The 14340-nt window shown below is 36.6% G+C and overlaps 1 protein-coding gene across 3 annotated transcripts in view; it reads left to right on the top strand.

The window, feature by feature from the left end:
- Positions 1-14340, top strand: part of PER2 (period circadian regulator 2) — a 49827-nt gene that overhangs the window by 21971 nt on the left and 13516 nt on the right. For all 3 annotated transcript variants that reach the window (XM_061378918.1, XM_061378919.1, XM_061378920.1), the window contains 10 exons: positions 1047-1201; positions 1692-1813; positions 2963-3164; positions 4639-4690; positions 6092-6234; positions 6570-6648; positions 11362-11468; positions 12058-12211; positions 12622-12730; positions 13168-13299. In XM_061378918.1, coding sequence (XP_061234902.1) covers positions 1047-1201; positions 1692-1813; positions 2963-3164; positions 4639-4690; positions 6092-6234; positions 6570-6648; positions 11362-11468; positions 12058-12211; positions 12622-12730; positions 13168-13299 — 1255 coding nt within the window. The remainder of the gene's footprint in view (positions 1-1046; positions 1202-1691; positions 1814-2962; positions 3165-4638; positions 4691-6091; positions 6235-6569; positions 6649-11361; positions 11469-12057; positions 12212-12621; positions 12731-13167; positions 13300-14340) is intronic.

Here is a 14340-nt window from a genome sequence, read left to right as displayed (position 1 = left end):
CGTGAAAATTATCTGGGAGCTGAAACCACTTTGTTGAGCACTTGCAGTGCAGTTGCCAAGTCGATTGTTTCTACAGGGTTTCTTAGAGTAATTTCTTAAGTGCTCCCAGCCATGACAATCAGGTGAAAAGAAAGGCCTTCCTTTTGATGGCAAAAAATTTATTTTCACAAAGGTTTAAGAAAAGCTGTAGAATGCTGATGATAATTGTGACTGATTAGCTTGTAAAATGTATTAAAAAGAGAAAGTCAGGGTTCGGTTAGTTGTTTCTTTTCCCCCTTTTAACTGCTTTGTACCCACCTGCCATCTTTTGTCATCCTTCCTTTCCCTTCCCTTAGCTCCTTTTCTCTTCCTTTTTGATTTTGTCAGCATCTCTTAATGGAGAGAGAGATCAAGATATGAAAGAAGGTGATAATTTTCTGACATTGGAACTGATAATCTGTAGTTTGGCCTTCTGCATTGAGATAGCACTTCCAGATATGCACCTGAGAAATGTGAATGCAGTTGCTGTCTCCAGCCTCCTGATTTTTTCCCTGTTGTGTATTTTTGATGTGTTCCCATGCCTAATTGGGATACATTGTTCCAAGGATTTCTTCATTTGTTCTGTTAACTTGATGCTCTCCCATTGCCATTCCCTTTTCAGGGACCTTTCTTACTCGAGCCTCCTTGAGGAGGTGAAGACTTGAACAAACCTCCTGCTTCTCTCCTTTAAAGTCCATAAACATTTATATGAGTTTGAGTTTGAAATGAATTAATATCACTAAAAAAGAAAATTAAGAAAAGTTAAATTATCTGTGTTTGGATATATGTAATATAAAGAGTACATTTTACAGTAACACTTCAGATGGTGGTAAATAATTTTAAATGATTCTAGCTAATTTAGGAGTTATGTCAAGTCTGAATGTTGAAACTAATTACTGGAAAATTTTATGTGACTATCTGTACAAATTTAGTTATATGACAAGTGTCAGTATATTTGGGCATCTGTGAGGATGGTGTGTCTCTTCAGGCATTCAAATGACATTTTATTGTTTTCTTCAATTTTACAGTAGTGAGCAGTCCACTAAAGCCAAAACACAAAAGGAATTGCTGAAAACATTACAAGAGCTGAAAGCTCACCTTCCTTCTGAAAAGAGAATTAAAGGCAAATCTAGTGTCCTAACGACGCTGAAATATGCCCTTAAAAGCATTAAACAAGTTAAAGGTAAACAAGTATGATACTACCTAGATAATACCAACCTGGATAAATTTTAACATTTAAAACAGGCATTTAAATGTGGTTATCTGTAAAGCTAAGTTTATTCTGTTTGAAAACCTCTGTAAATAAATGTTTTCCTGGTGTTCCCATTTGTTGGCTCTGTTAACCTGTGTTCCTTTGGGAGTTAAAACTTGATATTTTGCTCTGTTTATAAAATTAATTTGAAAAATGATTTAGACGTTCATACTATTTGAACTATTACAGACCAGTATACATGATCATGCACATATAGGTAAATTGAGATGGGTAAATTTCTTTGGGTTACTGATGAGGAAGCTCTACTATGGTAAAACTTACTTGAAGTAGTACCTAGATTTCCCAACTGTTTGTTTGGGCTTGTGCTAAAAAAAAAATCTGGGCTGTAACACTTCTAGGCTGGATGTTTATTGATGAGATTCTAAGTTCTGAATGTAAGTTGTTCCGTGTTCTCATGTAGCCAATGAGGAGTATTACCAATTGTTGATGATCAATGAATCCCAACCTGCTGGACTCAATGTGTCATCTTACACAGTGGAAGAAGTTGAGACTATAACCTCAGAATATATCATGAAAAATGCGGTGAGTATGGTGACACAAGTCTATAGTGTGCACTGAATATGTTTTCTAGAACTGGAATTCTCAAGCATGTCATCTTTTCACAAGGTAAGAATTGTTAGTTAGGCCAGTAAGCTGAAGAAGACAGCTTTTGCTTTACAAAGACTGAGCCTTTGCAGGCTTTCCCAGGAGCACGTTAATCTAAGCTTTTTCTCCTATGTGTGTGTCGTATATCTGTTTGTGCTATGATGATCAATACAGGTTTTAGCAGTAAAATGATAGTCTGATTTTTTTTTTGTAGTTATTATTTGTTTTCCACCTTCCCATTGTTTCAGGGAAGCCTTTGTCTTTATGTATGAAATTTTAAAGTAGGTAAAATAATGGCGTGGTGGGGGATGTTCCCTAGCTTGAAATAGGTGGGTTTTGTTGTAACTATGAATAGTAAAGGTTGTCCACACGGTAAAATAAATAGGAAGTCTAAAGTGCGGCTGCAAACTTGAGCTAAATTATCATTGCTCAATTGATCTAAAGCATCTGAGTTGTGAAACCAGTATCCTGATGATAGCTCTCGAGTTTGTGTATAATGTTAGTGGATGGAGCACTAATAGTTATGACGCAGGAAACTCTTGTTGCGTCAAGAAGAGAAACAATGTGAAATGATACAAATGGATTATGTGTGTGGTTGTGGGGGACTTTTTGTGTTTTATTTTTTCCCCCCACCTGACTACTTATTATTTTATCAAGTGGCTTAGAGCACTTTGTTTCATTTTGCAGTAATGGAAAATCAGAAACAGCCTTTCACAAACCAGTTGAATTTTATAAATGTAAAAATATGCCTGTGACAGGCACAAAGGGAATGTGCATTTTTATAGCTGGAGAGTCTTTAATTCTTAGTATGTAAATTGATTCTACATCATTAAACTTTAGGCAGCAATATTTAGTGTTTGTAACCTGTTACGATGCTAGTGAAATAATGTGTAGTTCAAAAAGCAGATGGTCTGTGTCTACTTCATAAGCAGATGAATTTTATTGCTCCCTAAACAGATGTGGTTTAACACTATTTCCTTAATTTTAATTTTAAACTTTATTAACACTTTTCTATCTTAAATGTTTTTCTAAGAAAAACATACTAGATTGATGAATTTTTTAAACTGATATATTTTTTGATTTTAGGATATGTTTGCTGTAGCTGTTTCTTTGATTACTGGGAAAATTTTGTACATCTCAGATCAAGCTGCTTCTATTCTCCGCTGTAAGAGGGGTTATTTTAAAAATGCCAAATTTGTGGAGTTCTTGGCACCTCAGGACGTCAGTGTGTTCTATACTTCCACTACCCCATACAGATTGCCATCGTGGAATATTTGTAACAGAGCTGGTGAGTGGTCTCAACTGCAGGTTATTTCTCTGGCCACCTTTGTCATGCAAATGCCAATACTCCTCCATCACTTTATGAGGTTATAACACAGATACTAATGTCAACATTTCTGAGCAATAGTAGGTGTATAATATACTTCAAATAAGCAAGGTTGGTCATTGGCTAAAAGTCCTCTGAATGTCACTGTTTATTGGTTCTCATGACACGTTCGTCCAAATGATGAATGAAAACGATATAGGCATTCATGCTGGATAGTGGGTTTGCTTTCCACTTAGCAATCAAATGACCACAGTTTTTCTTTAAAATACCTTTTCTTCAAATACAGTGGGTATAATACTCTGCCTCCTTCTTTTTCAAATGGTTATAACCTGAATATTAGACATCTTGATTACGGTGTACCAAGATGTCCTTTAGCTATCATCACTGGGCATTCACTGAGTGTAGTCATTTCTTTATTGTTTTAGCCTTAGAAAAATGTTAATGGTGAAGGATCAGATGTATTAGAGCATTTGATGTTTGACTGTGGGAGGATTGGTTTACTAGTATTGATACAGCTCTCGAGTTGAGAAAAAGCTGCCAGCTGTTTTAACCAAACACTTGAAATTCAAGGTCTGCTCTAAATGTTTGAAATTACAATCCATTGTATGCTAAGTCCATTAAGTGAAGTCGGAGTGTGAACCATATTTGAGCAGAAAAAGCAGTAATAAATATAAACTAAATAATACATGCATAAAGCAGGTTGAAAGGGACCTTGTGAGATCTCTAGTCCAACTTCTGGCTCATGGACAATGGTGAATTCTGGCCATGTAATCCTAATTACAGGTATTATTCAGTTATGCAAATCATGTTTTCAAACTTTTTCTGTAGTTCTATTATTTTTGTGTATAGTTTCAAATCTCAAAACTCTGCAATAAGTGGAATTGTGCACACTATCCCATGTGTCAGCTGCCATAGAATGTAACACTGAAGGTATTCCACACTGAGGCCTTTAAAGACTTTGCAGAATCATCTGTGGCTAGTCTGGAAAAAGAGGGTTATAGGTTTGAAAGGTGAGAGGAAGTCTTTGTGAAAAATACTTTATTTGGGGGGTGGGGAGTGGTAAGAAGATTTGGTGATTTGCCTGTCCTAGTGCCTTTCTAGGAAAAAGGTCAAATTTGAAGGTCCCAGATAATCAGACTTTTTTGGTCAATGTTATAAACTACCATGAAAAAGCTGATTAGAGTGAACAGCTCGAACTGGAGAACTGTTTAGATATTAAGCCTTTTGCCAAAAACGTAAGCAGGCAGGTGTGATTCACACACCAGCCTCAGAATCTGAATTGTGTTTTGATTTAGTTGCTTGCAAAGAACATTGTTTAGAGACTTCAGGGAACCATAAACTTTTTGAAGAATTCAGTCTGTATCCATTCTTGTTTCAAGTACCATAACTTCATAATAATTTCTAAATTGCTATGAAATATGTTTAATATTTCTAGAGTCTTCCACCCAGGATTGCATGGAAGAGAAATCTTTTTTCTGTCGCATTAGGTAAGACAATACTCTCAAGCTTAGCGTTACGTTATGAAACTGTGCATTACAAGAGTATTTGGCTTTTGTAAGAACTGTATTTTATGTAAGTTTTTTTCCTATTACATAATGTGAACATAAGGCAGAACATATGCATGTGCTCTAGTTGATTAACTCCTCAAAGCAGCAGGGGAAACTGCAACATGATTTCAGGAAGTTGCATTTTAGAATTTTAACAGTATGAACATTGACCTTTGCACTGTAAAGAAAGCTGATAGGTTATCACCTATCACTGTGGGAAGTCTTCAGTTGATGTTAATACAACTGTTCTGCTACAGAGGCTCTTTCATTCTAGAAGACTGATGTCTAATCTTACATTTATCTCAAGTGTCCTGTAGAGAAAGATAGGTGAGAGTAACTTGTCTCTTTTGCAGTTACTAGATCATACAGTTCCTTTGGGTTTGCTTTTCTTCCTTCCTCTCCTGCCATCACTACCCTTTAGTTGCTTTTATTTAGCAAATGCTAGCAGTTTACTCAGTGTTTTGTTTTGGTTTTCTTTGTGCAATTTGATTTCTTGATGTTTATTGCCTCCCTGGTAGCATTTCCAAAAAAAAATGTGGATCTGTTTCTAAAAAAAAAATATAAATAAAAATTGTGGATCCTATCACTTAATCACTTCTGTAAAGTAAATAAATATTTAGCATTGAGGTGTGAGTCAACTTTAAACAAATTGAGAGACAATGCACTGCTCCAGAGCATTGTATTGGATGTGCTATAAAAGTGCTCCTGGTGTATTTGCAGACTTTATTCTTTGTCCAGCTGACACTGGTTCCAGAAGCTTTTGTTTTATGAAGTTCTCCTGTTATAAACTTCTTGCAACTGACTTTTCTTTGTCACTGTGTAAATGGTTGTCATTTTCATTACTATGTCTTGGATCCTTAAGTAAAAAACTCGTTATATGTAAGAATTTCTGAGTCTTCATTCTTTTTAAATTGGGATAAATGTTGAGTAAAAGGTCTTTACTTGATGGGATACAGCAGTATTCATAAAATACAACTATACATTCATCCCTCTAAAGGGTATAATGTCACCAATTAGGAGTATTGGATCAACAAAACAAGCCTCTCACAGGAACTGGGTTTTTATTTTTCCATCAAATATCCATATAAAGCAGTTGTTCATCTTGTTCTTTCAGGTAGTACAGAGGCCAGTGTATGCTTTATGGCAGTTGGTATGCAAAGGATGCCATCAGACTTAGGTTCTCTTCTACCATAAAGCTAAGTTGGAAAGTTAAGAGCTTGGGTGCTATTTTAGGAGCTACCATGCAGTCCTTGTGTCATGAGGAAATTGCAATAGATAAATAAGAACTGTGTTTCACATAACATGAATCTGTTGAAATAATTAACTCTGTTTAATTCTTAGTGCAGGAAAGGAGTGTGAAAATGAGATATGCTATCACCCATTTCGGATGACTCCTTACCTTATCAAAGTGCAAGATCCAGAAATAGCAGAGGAGCAGCTTTGCTGTGTGTTGCTTGCGGAAAAAGTACATTCTGGTTATGAAGGTAATCCTTTGAATGCACAAAGACTAGTTTGGTTTCCTGATAGTAAGAATTGTTCTGTGTTCTGCTACAGGAATTTCCACAACTGAATTTCAGCCTAAGAAAGCCAAGTGTAAGAGTTTTTCTCGGTGATCTCAAGTGTTATTAAAGTGAAAGATAATTGGTTCTGTTCTCTGCCCTAGCTGAGAGGTGGTGAGCTGACAACCTGCTTTCCTATACACTTTTAGACTGACTTGTATGCTTTATTCAGTATTTAATAGAAATAGGCAGCTTGAAGTGTTTTATGTGTGGAAAAAAAAAGAACCCTACTTGTTAATCTGCTTTTATTTTTCTCTCAGCACCCAGAATTCCTCCTGACAAAAGAATTTTTACAACTACACACACCCCGACTTGTTTGTTCCAGGATGTAGATGAAAGGTAACTTAGAAAAAATATTCTTTTTCCATTTACCAGTAAGGTTATCCAGCATCTTTACAGGCATTTTTAGGATTTAATGGAGATGTCTGTGTGGAGTTGAAAAGTTGTGACTACTGAAGAGTGTTTAACCCAAGAAAAGCAGATCCTCCATTTTTTTGCTAAGCATGAAAACACATTACTCTGTGGTATTTAACTGGAAAACTATCTGCCTGCTAACAGCTGGTTGCATTGTCCTTCCATCTGGGACATAAATTTAATGAATGAAACCTACGGTCAGGGAAGTTCCCATGCTAGCAGTCATTACCTGTATGATTCTTAGTTTGTTTTCTTTTAAAGTTTGATCCAATTAATAATAATAAACAATATGCTGCTGTCACTTTCTGCTGCCCCAGATACAACCAGCAGTGTCTTTCAAATGAAATATATGTCTTAAATAATAATAATAATAATAATAAAAAGAGAGATTCTGTGTTATCAGTTCAGACTGCCATCTTCATAGTTCTTACTGTTGTCTGTATTCAAAACCTGCTCAAATTCTGCTGGCTGAAGGCTTCACATTGCTTTGACAATCAGGGGAGCTGCTTAGGGTAAGTGTTCACATTTCAGAGTAGCACCAAATATGCTGCCTGTGATCATAAGGCGTACAGAGAGGCTTAGGAAACTAAGTTGTAAAGCAAACTTTCCTTTAGTCTTCTGGATTGCTTTTGACTGGGGGCTTTCAGAGGATATTTAGGTGACAGAAATGAGGTTTATGGAAAGGACAAAAGATACTCCTTCAGAGTTCATAATGTACTTGTCTGAGGAGGAGACAATAATCTCAACAAGCTTTTAAGGACAGGGATGTACTTCGAATATTGCAGTGTTTGAAGACTTGACAAGAATTCGCTTGTTCCTGAGTTGAAAACCTAAGCTACCTCTTCCCTTTCTTTCTCTTTTCCCTTTATTTCTCTTCCCTTGTTTTACTTGAAATTTTCTTGATGATCATTCCTGTTGTACTGTGAGAAGTAATTTTGATTTTTTAAATGCTTAGTGAAAACTAAGTTGGCTGCAATAGACTTCTGAGATTTGCCTGACTCTGCTTGTTTATAAGCATTCTAGGAATGCTAACATTTTATTTGTAGGTCTAGATGGAAGGATCCCTACAGACAGAGTATCAGTAGGATGGACAGTATGGGTTTCTGTGGTATCTTTTGAGGGGGAATCTTCTTGTTCTGAAGATATGTGCTGTTCTTGCCAAAACCTTTAGCTGCAGCAAAAGAGAGAAGGGTTGGGAGAAAGGACATTATTGGGAAGTTTGGCTAAGCTGCAGTCAATAAGGTAAAAAATATTACTCTGGCTTCTGAGACAGTTTATCTGCAGGGAGGTCAGGCGCATCAGTATTACTGCAGCAGGCATGCGTTTTATTGAACAAGAATTGGAAAAGGTAGCTATTTTCGTCTTCATTAGTAATCTCCAGTGGCTGATCAGTGAGGATAAGTTTGGACTGTAAGGTACAGCTATTTTTGGCTAACATACACAGGCATTATGGCTTAGTGTGAGCAGTTCTTGGAGTAGAGAACCCAATGCAATGCTAACAAGCTGTTTCTCCATGGTATGATTTATACAGTCTCTCTAAACAGCTTAAATTGACAAAAGTACTACTTATTCCTGTATAGTTTTGTCCTGCTCACATTCTTTTCTTTCTCCCTCATTGCCACACATGCTCCAAGCCAACTGTGACTTTGCAGGGTGGATGTATATTTTCAAATAGGCTAATGGCACAATATAAAGCTTCGCTTCCTCCATGCACCCCCAGTTCATTTATTTCCAGTACTCACTTTAACAAAAGTGGCAAGATGACTCAATGGAGAGCTTTGCCCTTATTCTTGGGCTTTAGTGGAACAAATATGATAAATCCCTTCTCAGTGGCTACTATGGAAGCTTCTTTACTGTTAGTCTGGTGTTAGCATCTTTTCTCAAATGCCATTTTTGAACACTGACTGTGAGGGTCAGTTAAATAATGGTCTCATATTAGGACTTTTCTTCATTTATTGCTCTGTAGTTGATGTTGCTTTTAATTATTTAACTCCTGAGAGCATTGGCAGCCAGATAAATGTTTAGCAAGATATGCATATGCAGTTTATTCATGAGCTCTCCAGGGCTGTGTGGAATAGACAAAACAATGGGTTCTTAGAGAAAGCAGAGTTTAATATTTAAAAATGTGACTGAACACCTGCTGTTGAGTGAGATTTGTTCATAATACAGCACTGAAACTGTTGCCTGAGTTGCATAAAATCAAGTTAATTTTGTAATCAGTATGTGCTCATGGGTTGTAAAAATGCCTGTTTGTCCAAACTCAGCAAGTGGATTTCTGCACAGAATATGTTAAGCAAAAATAAATCCTTTCTTGAAACTAAACAGATCATTCCTATATATATTTGTTCTTTAAATGTGTTTGACACTTGATATCTATAAGAAGTTCTGTATAGTTCACAATGGAGTGATCTTGGTAAATGAATTTAAAGCAGCTTCCTATTTAACTTGTAATAAAAATATAGAGAGACTTCTTATTCATGTTGTTTTCACACTTTAAGTATCATTTAAGCATACTATAAAATGTAAACTAAAATTGCTGCCTGTCCTCATCAGCAATTCTTATGCCATATGTGTATTTGCAGTCATAAAATGAGTTCATTAGCCTAAACTCTGAATTATTTTTTAATTACTCATTATGAGGAAACAATAATGCTGAAATACTGCCTCTAGTAGATAAAAATTTAACTATTCTCCATTACCACATTATACAATCGCAGAAATGCTGGTTGGAAGGGACTGCCTGAGGTCTCTGCCATTCTTTTGCTTGAAATGAAGCTGTTGCCCAGTTTAAGGTTAGGTCAGCTGTGACCTTGTCTGAGTAATGCTTGGAAATCTCCAAGGGTTGCACCATCTGTATGGGAAACTGCTTCTAGGTTGCACTGCTCAATTAAAAACCTTTTCCTGACATCCAGCATAAGCTTTCCAGGCTGCAGTCTGGGGCCATTGCCCATGGTTTTACTGTGTGGCACCACCAGGATAATTTAAAGTCATCTTTGAAATGCTTGTTTCCAGTAGTTGTGGGAAGCTCCTGGATCATCCCTTAGTCTCCTCTTCATTGGAACAGGTGAATCCAGCTCAGTCGCTTCTCATGGGTCTTGTATTCAAGATCACTGACCCTTCCAGTGATTTCCATATAAATTTAAAAATGTGTAGGGTGTTTTTTCCCCATAGACATGACTGAATTTGCATAATTCTTTATAACCGGGTTAATAAATATTAGTTTAAAATTTGACGCTTTTTAGGATAAGTATTCTGTTGCAAACGAATGCAGTTTGCCAAGCTGTCATAAAGCAGGTGGCAAAGAATAGGAACAGTGTCAAACAAAACCTTCTGTTTTCTTCTGCTTCTTACAAAGTTTGGTGGTGAAGGCCTAACTGAAGTCATTCAGAGTCAATTGGTATTTTAAACTCCTCTAGTGGCACAACTTTACTTGCATGCTTTGAACTTGGCAGTATATTTAAATGACTGTTTTGGTGAGTTTCATGCCAGTTTCAGCTTTGTAAAGTTGCTACCTGAGGTGATCCACAAGACTTATTATTTAACTAATTGCTTCAATAATAAGGCATTAGTTGCTGTATCCTCATTTTTGCCTGAGTATCTCTGCCTCTTTCCTGAAATGGTATGTTTAATGTTTTGAGGAACTGATCTAGTTCAAGTGGGTTATTGGAAGTGCAGCACGGAAGGCCTTTGTCCTCTAATGCTTTTGAGTTGCAGCACAATACAGCTGCAGTGTACCACAGACACAGGATCCGAGTTCTTCATTCAAGGTATTAAGATACCTGAGTGTCTTTCTGCTCTTGAGCCTTTGCCAGTGAATGGGACTGGGGGAAAAGGTAGACAGTGTTTCGGGTTTACAAGATGACTTGTTGGCATCTAGCAACATCTCAGACATTACTGAGTAATACTGACTTAATCCATTATCTTCGTTCCAAAGCACATGTTTGGCAGTTAGCTTTCAGAGTAAGGTGCAAACAGGTCTTCCATGAACTTTTCACTCCTTCTCCTTCATATGAATGGTTTAAGTGATCAGTGAAAATTATTTAATCACATAAATCAGCCCTTCACATCGTTATAATTGGCCTTTGGTAATATGCAGGAATACTTCTAATTCTCTAATTAGTAAGTTTGCTTCCTTGCAGCTCCTTTATGAGCTGGATTCTCAACCTGCCTGTGAGAAAGCTGACTTAGGACTCAAGAAAAAGACCTTGTTGCTAGGTCAGCTATAGCAGTCCTGTGGTCCTTAGCCTTGGCTTGCAGCCCATTGATTGGAGTACTGTTCACCTTCATGAGAGCTTTATGAGATTGAACTTTATTATGCTCTTTTAAAACTGGGGTACTTATCCTCTAGAGCTAGGCAGCATAGGAAAGGCACAATTGCTGTAGCAGACTGCTTGGTTTGGTCTTAATATGTTGTTATGTCCAGTTATGAAAAAAACCACCCCACAAAAAAACATCCCTTGTTCTAAGAGTACTACTGCTGTTAAGTTGGCACTGCTGTTTTACCAATTTAAACTGAAAATTATTCGTTCCTCTAATAAGAAAAAGAGAAAAAACACCTTAAAATACAATCATCTGAACAATTAAATATACATTTATTCCACTTGATTGCTTATGTTTTTCTTGTTTTTCTTTCCCCAGAGCAGTACCTCTGTTAGGATACCTACCTCAAGACTTAATAGGAACGCCAGTCTTGGTGCATCTTCACCCAAATGACAGACCCTTAATGCTAGCAATTCACAAAAAAAGTATGTAATCCCTTACTATGGCAGTTTTTTTCAGTCTAAAAGCTATAAAGTAACGACTACAAAGACCTCAGCAATTAGGAGATGAAAACTAATTCTTGCTGTCATTATTTTTTTGCAAGAAAAGCCTGAATTCTTTACAACTTGATGCTTAATGCAAATAGATGAAAATGAGAAGCCACTTGATTTTGTTTGATATGAAACGTGTGTCTGCAATGACTGTAAATGAGTATTTCATAAAGAAAATTTTATTCAGGATGTAATGATAGAAGTTATGCTTTAAATTATAGTATTTCTTATTTCATAGATTAGAAAATAAGAGCTGTTCTGGCAATGTTGATTTGATAAACTTGGGAAATGTAAAGCTATTTCTTCAGTCATCTTTAGCTTCTTATGTTCTGAAGGTGATTTTCTTGACGTAGTCCCCCAAGTTTGAAGGTCTGCTTATTCTCATAGCCCAGCATTTCTAAATGTATAGACCAATCTGGTGCCTTTTCCTTCAAATACCACCTTCCTCTTTGCAGTTCATTGTAAATAGCTGAATGTGTGCAAATATTAAATCTGAAATTTCTCTTGGAATCCTTCATTGCAGTACTTCAGTATGGAGGACAGCCTTTTGACTACTCACCAATCAGGTTTTGCACTAGAAATGGAGACTACATAACCATGGACACTAGCTGGTCCAGTTTCATCAACCCTTGGAGTCGAAAAGTTTCATTTATTATTGGAAGACACAAAGTTAGGACGTAAGTCAACAAACTGTTGGAGCTTCAAGGTTGTTTAATCTTAGTGTTTTCCCTCCCTTTGGGTTTACGTAGTGACCCATAAGGAAGACATAAGGGCTTTTCGGGGAAGGGGGTGGAATCACACATACAAATTGCTTCCTTTTTAAATTTGGGTGTGAGATATAGTAACTGTTTTAAAAAGAAATTTGAAGGCCTTCAAACTCTGCCGATACTGTCAAAAATTGCTTCAGAAGAGGAAAGTGATGCTCAAAGAGATGAAAAGGTATGTATTTTATCAGATTCAAAGGTTATAGATGCAACGGAATAAGCATCAGATTTTGGTTTATATAGGTGGTAAATTGAAGTTGTGGTGTCTCTGTGATTGAAGTACATGTATGTGTAACGAGCTGGGATATATTTGATTTATGCAGGGGTCCCTTAAATGAAGACGTCTTTGCTGCTCCCAACTATACAGAGGATAGAATCCTTCATCCCAGTGTTCAGGAAATCACTGAGCAAATATATCGGCTGTTATTGCAGGTACATCATATGCTTTAACGTTAGTGTTTTCACTTCCCTCTGAAGAAAGGGCATTTATCTGTGTGACATTTGTTTAGCTCTCTGCTACTGTACTGGAATTTCTGGCCACAATCCTGGAAATTACTTACACTCGTGAATACCACACAAGACATAAAATATGTTAAAGTTGCAGCTGGTATTTTAAGTTAGTTATGGAGCTGTGGAGTGCTCACAAGAAAACCCAAACCAAAAAAACCCACAAAACAAGTACAAAACAAATAAACCAACCAACCCCCCCCGCCCCCCCAAAAAAAAAAACCGGACCCAAATATCGAGTAAATGATTTTCTCCTCACATAGAATTACTGGTGACAGTGTCAGTTTTGCATAAAGCTAGTGTACTGAGATGTGTTTGTGTGTGTATGTGTCTATATATATTTTTTCTGTTGTTGTTAACAGCCTGTACACAACAGTGGATCCAGTGGCTATGGAAGTCTTGGTAGCAACGGTTCACATGAACACTTAATGAGTGTGGCATCCTCCAGTGACAGTACAGGAAATAATAATGAAGAGACTCATAAGGATAAACCAGTAGGTTTGGGTTTTCTTATGCAAATAGGCGGCACTTACGTTACAGTGAAAGTAGTGGTTTTTTTACTTTTAGTGTAACTCTTTTAAATTGGGGTGGAAGAAAGTATGAAGAAAAGGTCTTTTTTTTTTTTTTAACTTGGAAAAAAACTTTCTGTGTAAGCATTTATGGTATTGATGAAGTCTCAGGGTCCTGAAGCATAGGTATAGCTGTAAAAGTGGGTGTGTATAAGGAACTTAAACCTGTACAGTGTGTTAAGTTATTCTAATGTCTGTTACATTATATGCTGTGTTTCTGGAAAAACCAGACAGGTATTTGAAAGCAGTTTCTTTTGGGAATGGAAGTCTATTACTACTGTTTTCCAAATGAAACTAAGAATGCATAATAATATCTAATTAATATAATGAACTATGTAATTAATAAATGAAACTAAGAAATGCAGTAATACCTGCATAACCAAGTGATAGCTTGACGTTGACCACTTTTCATATTGCAAAAATACACTGTATAATATGGAAAGAAAGAAAGAAATGGAATGGAATAAAATTCTTCTTTTTGAACTTAGAACTTTACCATAGGTTGGGCTGTTGTTAGCTTATCTGATAGTGAGGTGCAACTCTTAAAATTCCATTAGTCTGAGCAAAACAGCAGTGTTAAATTTGTGCCTATACTTAACAGAACTATTTCATAGGCAAAGTAAATCAGACAGACAGTAATGTACTTAAAAGGTGCAGTTCTTTTCAGTTCCTGCATCAACATGAACATACATCTCTAGTCACTTTGGCTTTCCTATTGTTCTTCCCAAAGTTGTTGTAGCTCATCGAATTGTACTCTAATTCTGAAAGCCAAAGTTTTCCTTTACTTCATTATACTGTTTATAGGCCAGTATTTCTGCTGCTGTGATAAGCCATGGCAAGCTACTCTTACCAAGGTGGTCACTTTTCCTGCCCTTCAGTCCTTAAACACTAGTGGCTTAAGCAAAGGAATTCTCTAGATTTCTTTAACAGGTACCTTATTACATTTCAAAGCTGTGCAGAATAAGA

This window comes from Neopsephotus bourkii, unplaced genomic scaffold (assembly GCF_033783945.1).
Source record: "Neopsephotus bourkii isolate Nb327-2 ecotype Australia unplaced genomic scaffold, CSIRO-AGI_Nbou_v1 NB_1768, whole genome shotgun sequence".
NCBI classification, from domain to species: domain Eukaryota; kingdom Metazoa; phylum Chordata; class Aves; order Psittaciformes; family Psittacidae; genus Neopsephotus; species Neopsephotus bourkii.
Note: the sequence above shows the minus strand (reverse complement) of the source record. Positions and strands in the feature narration are given on the sequence as shown.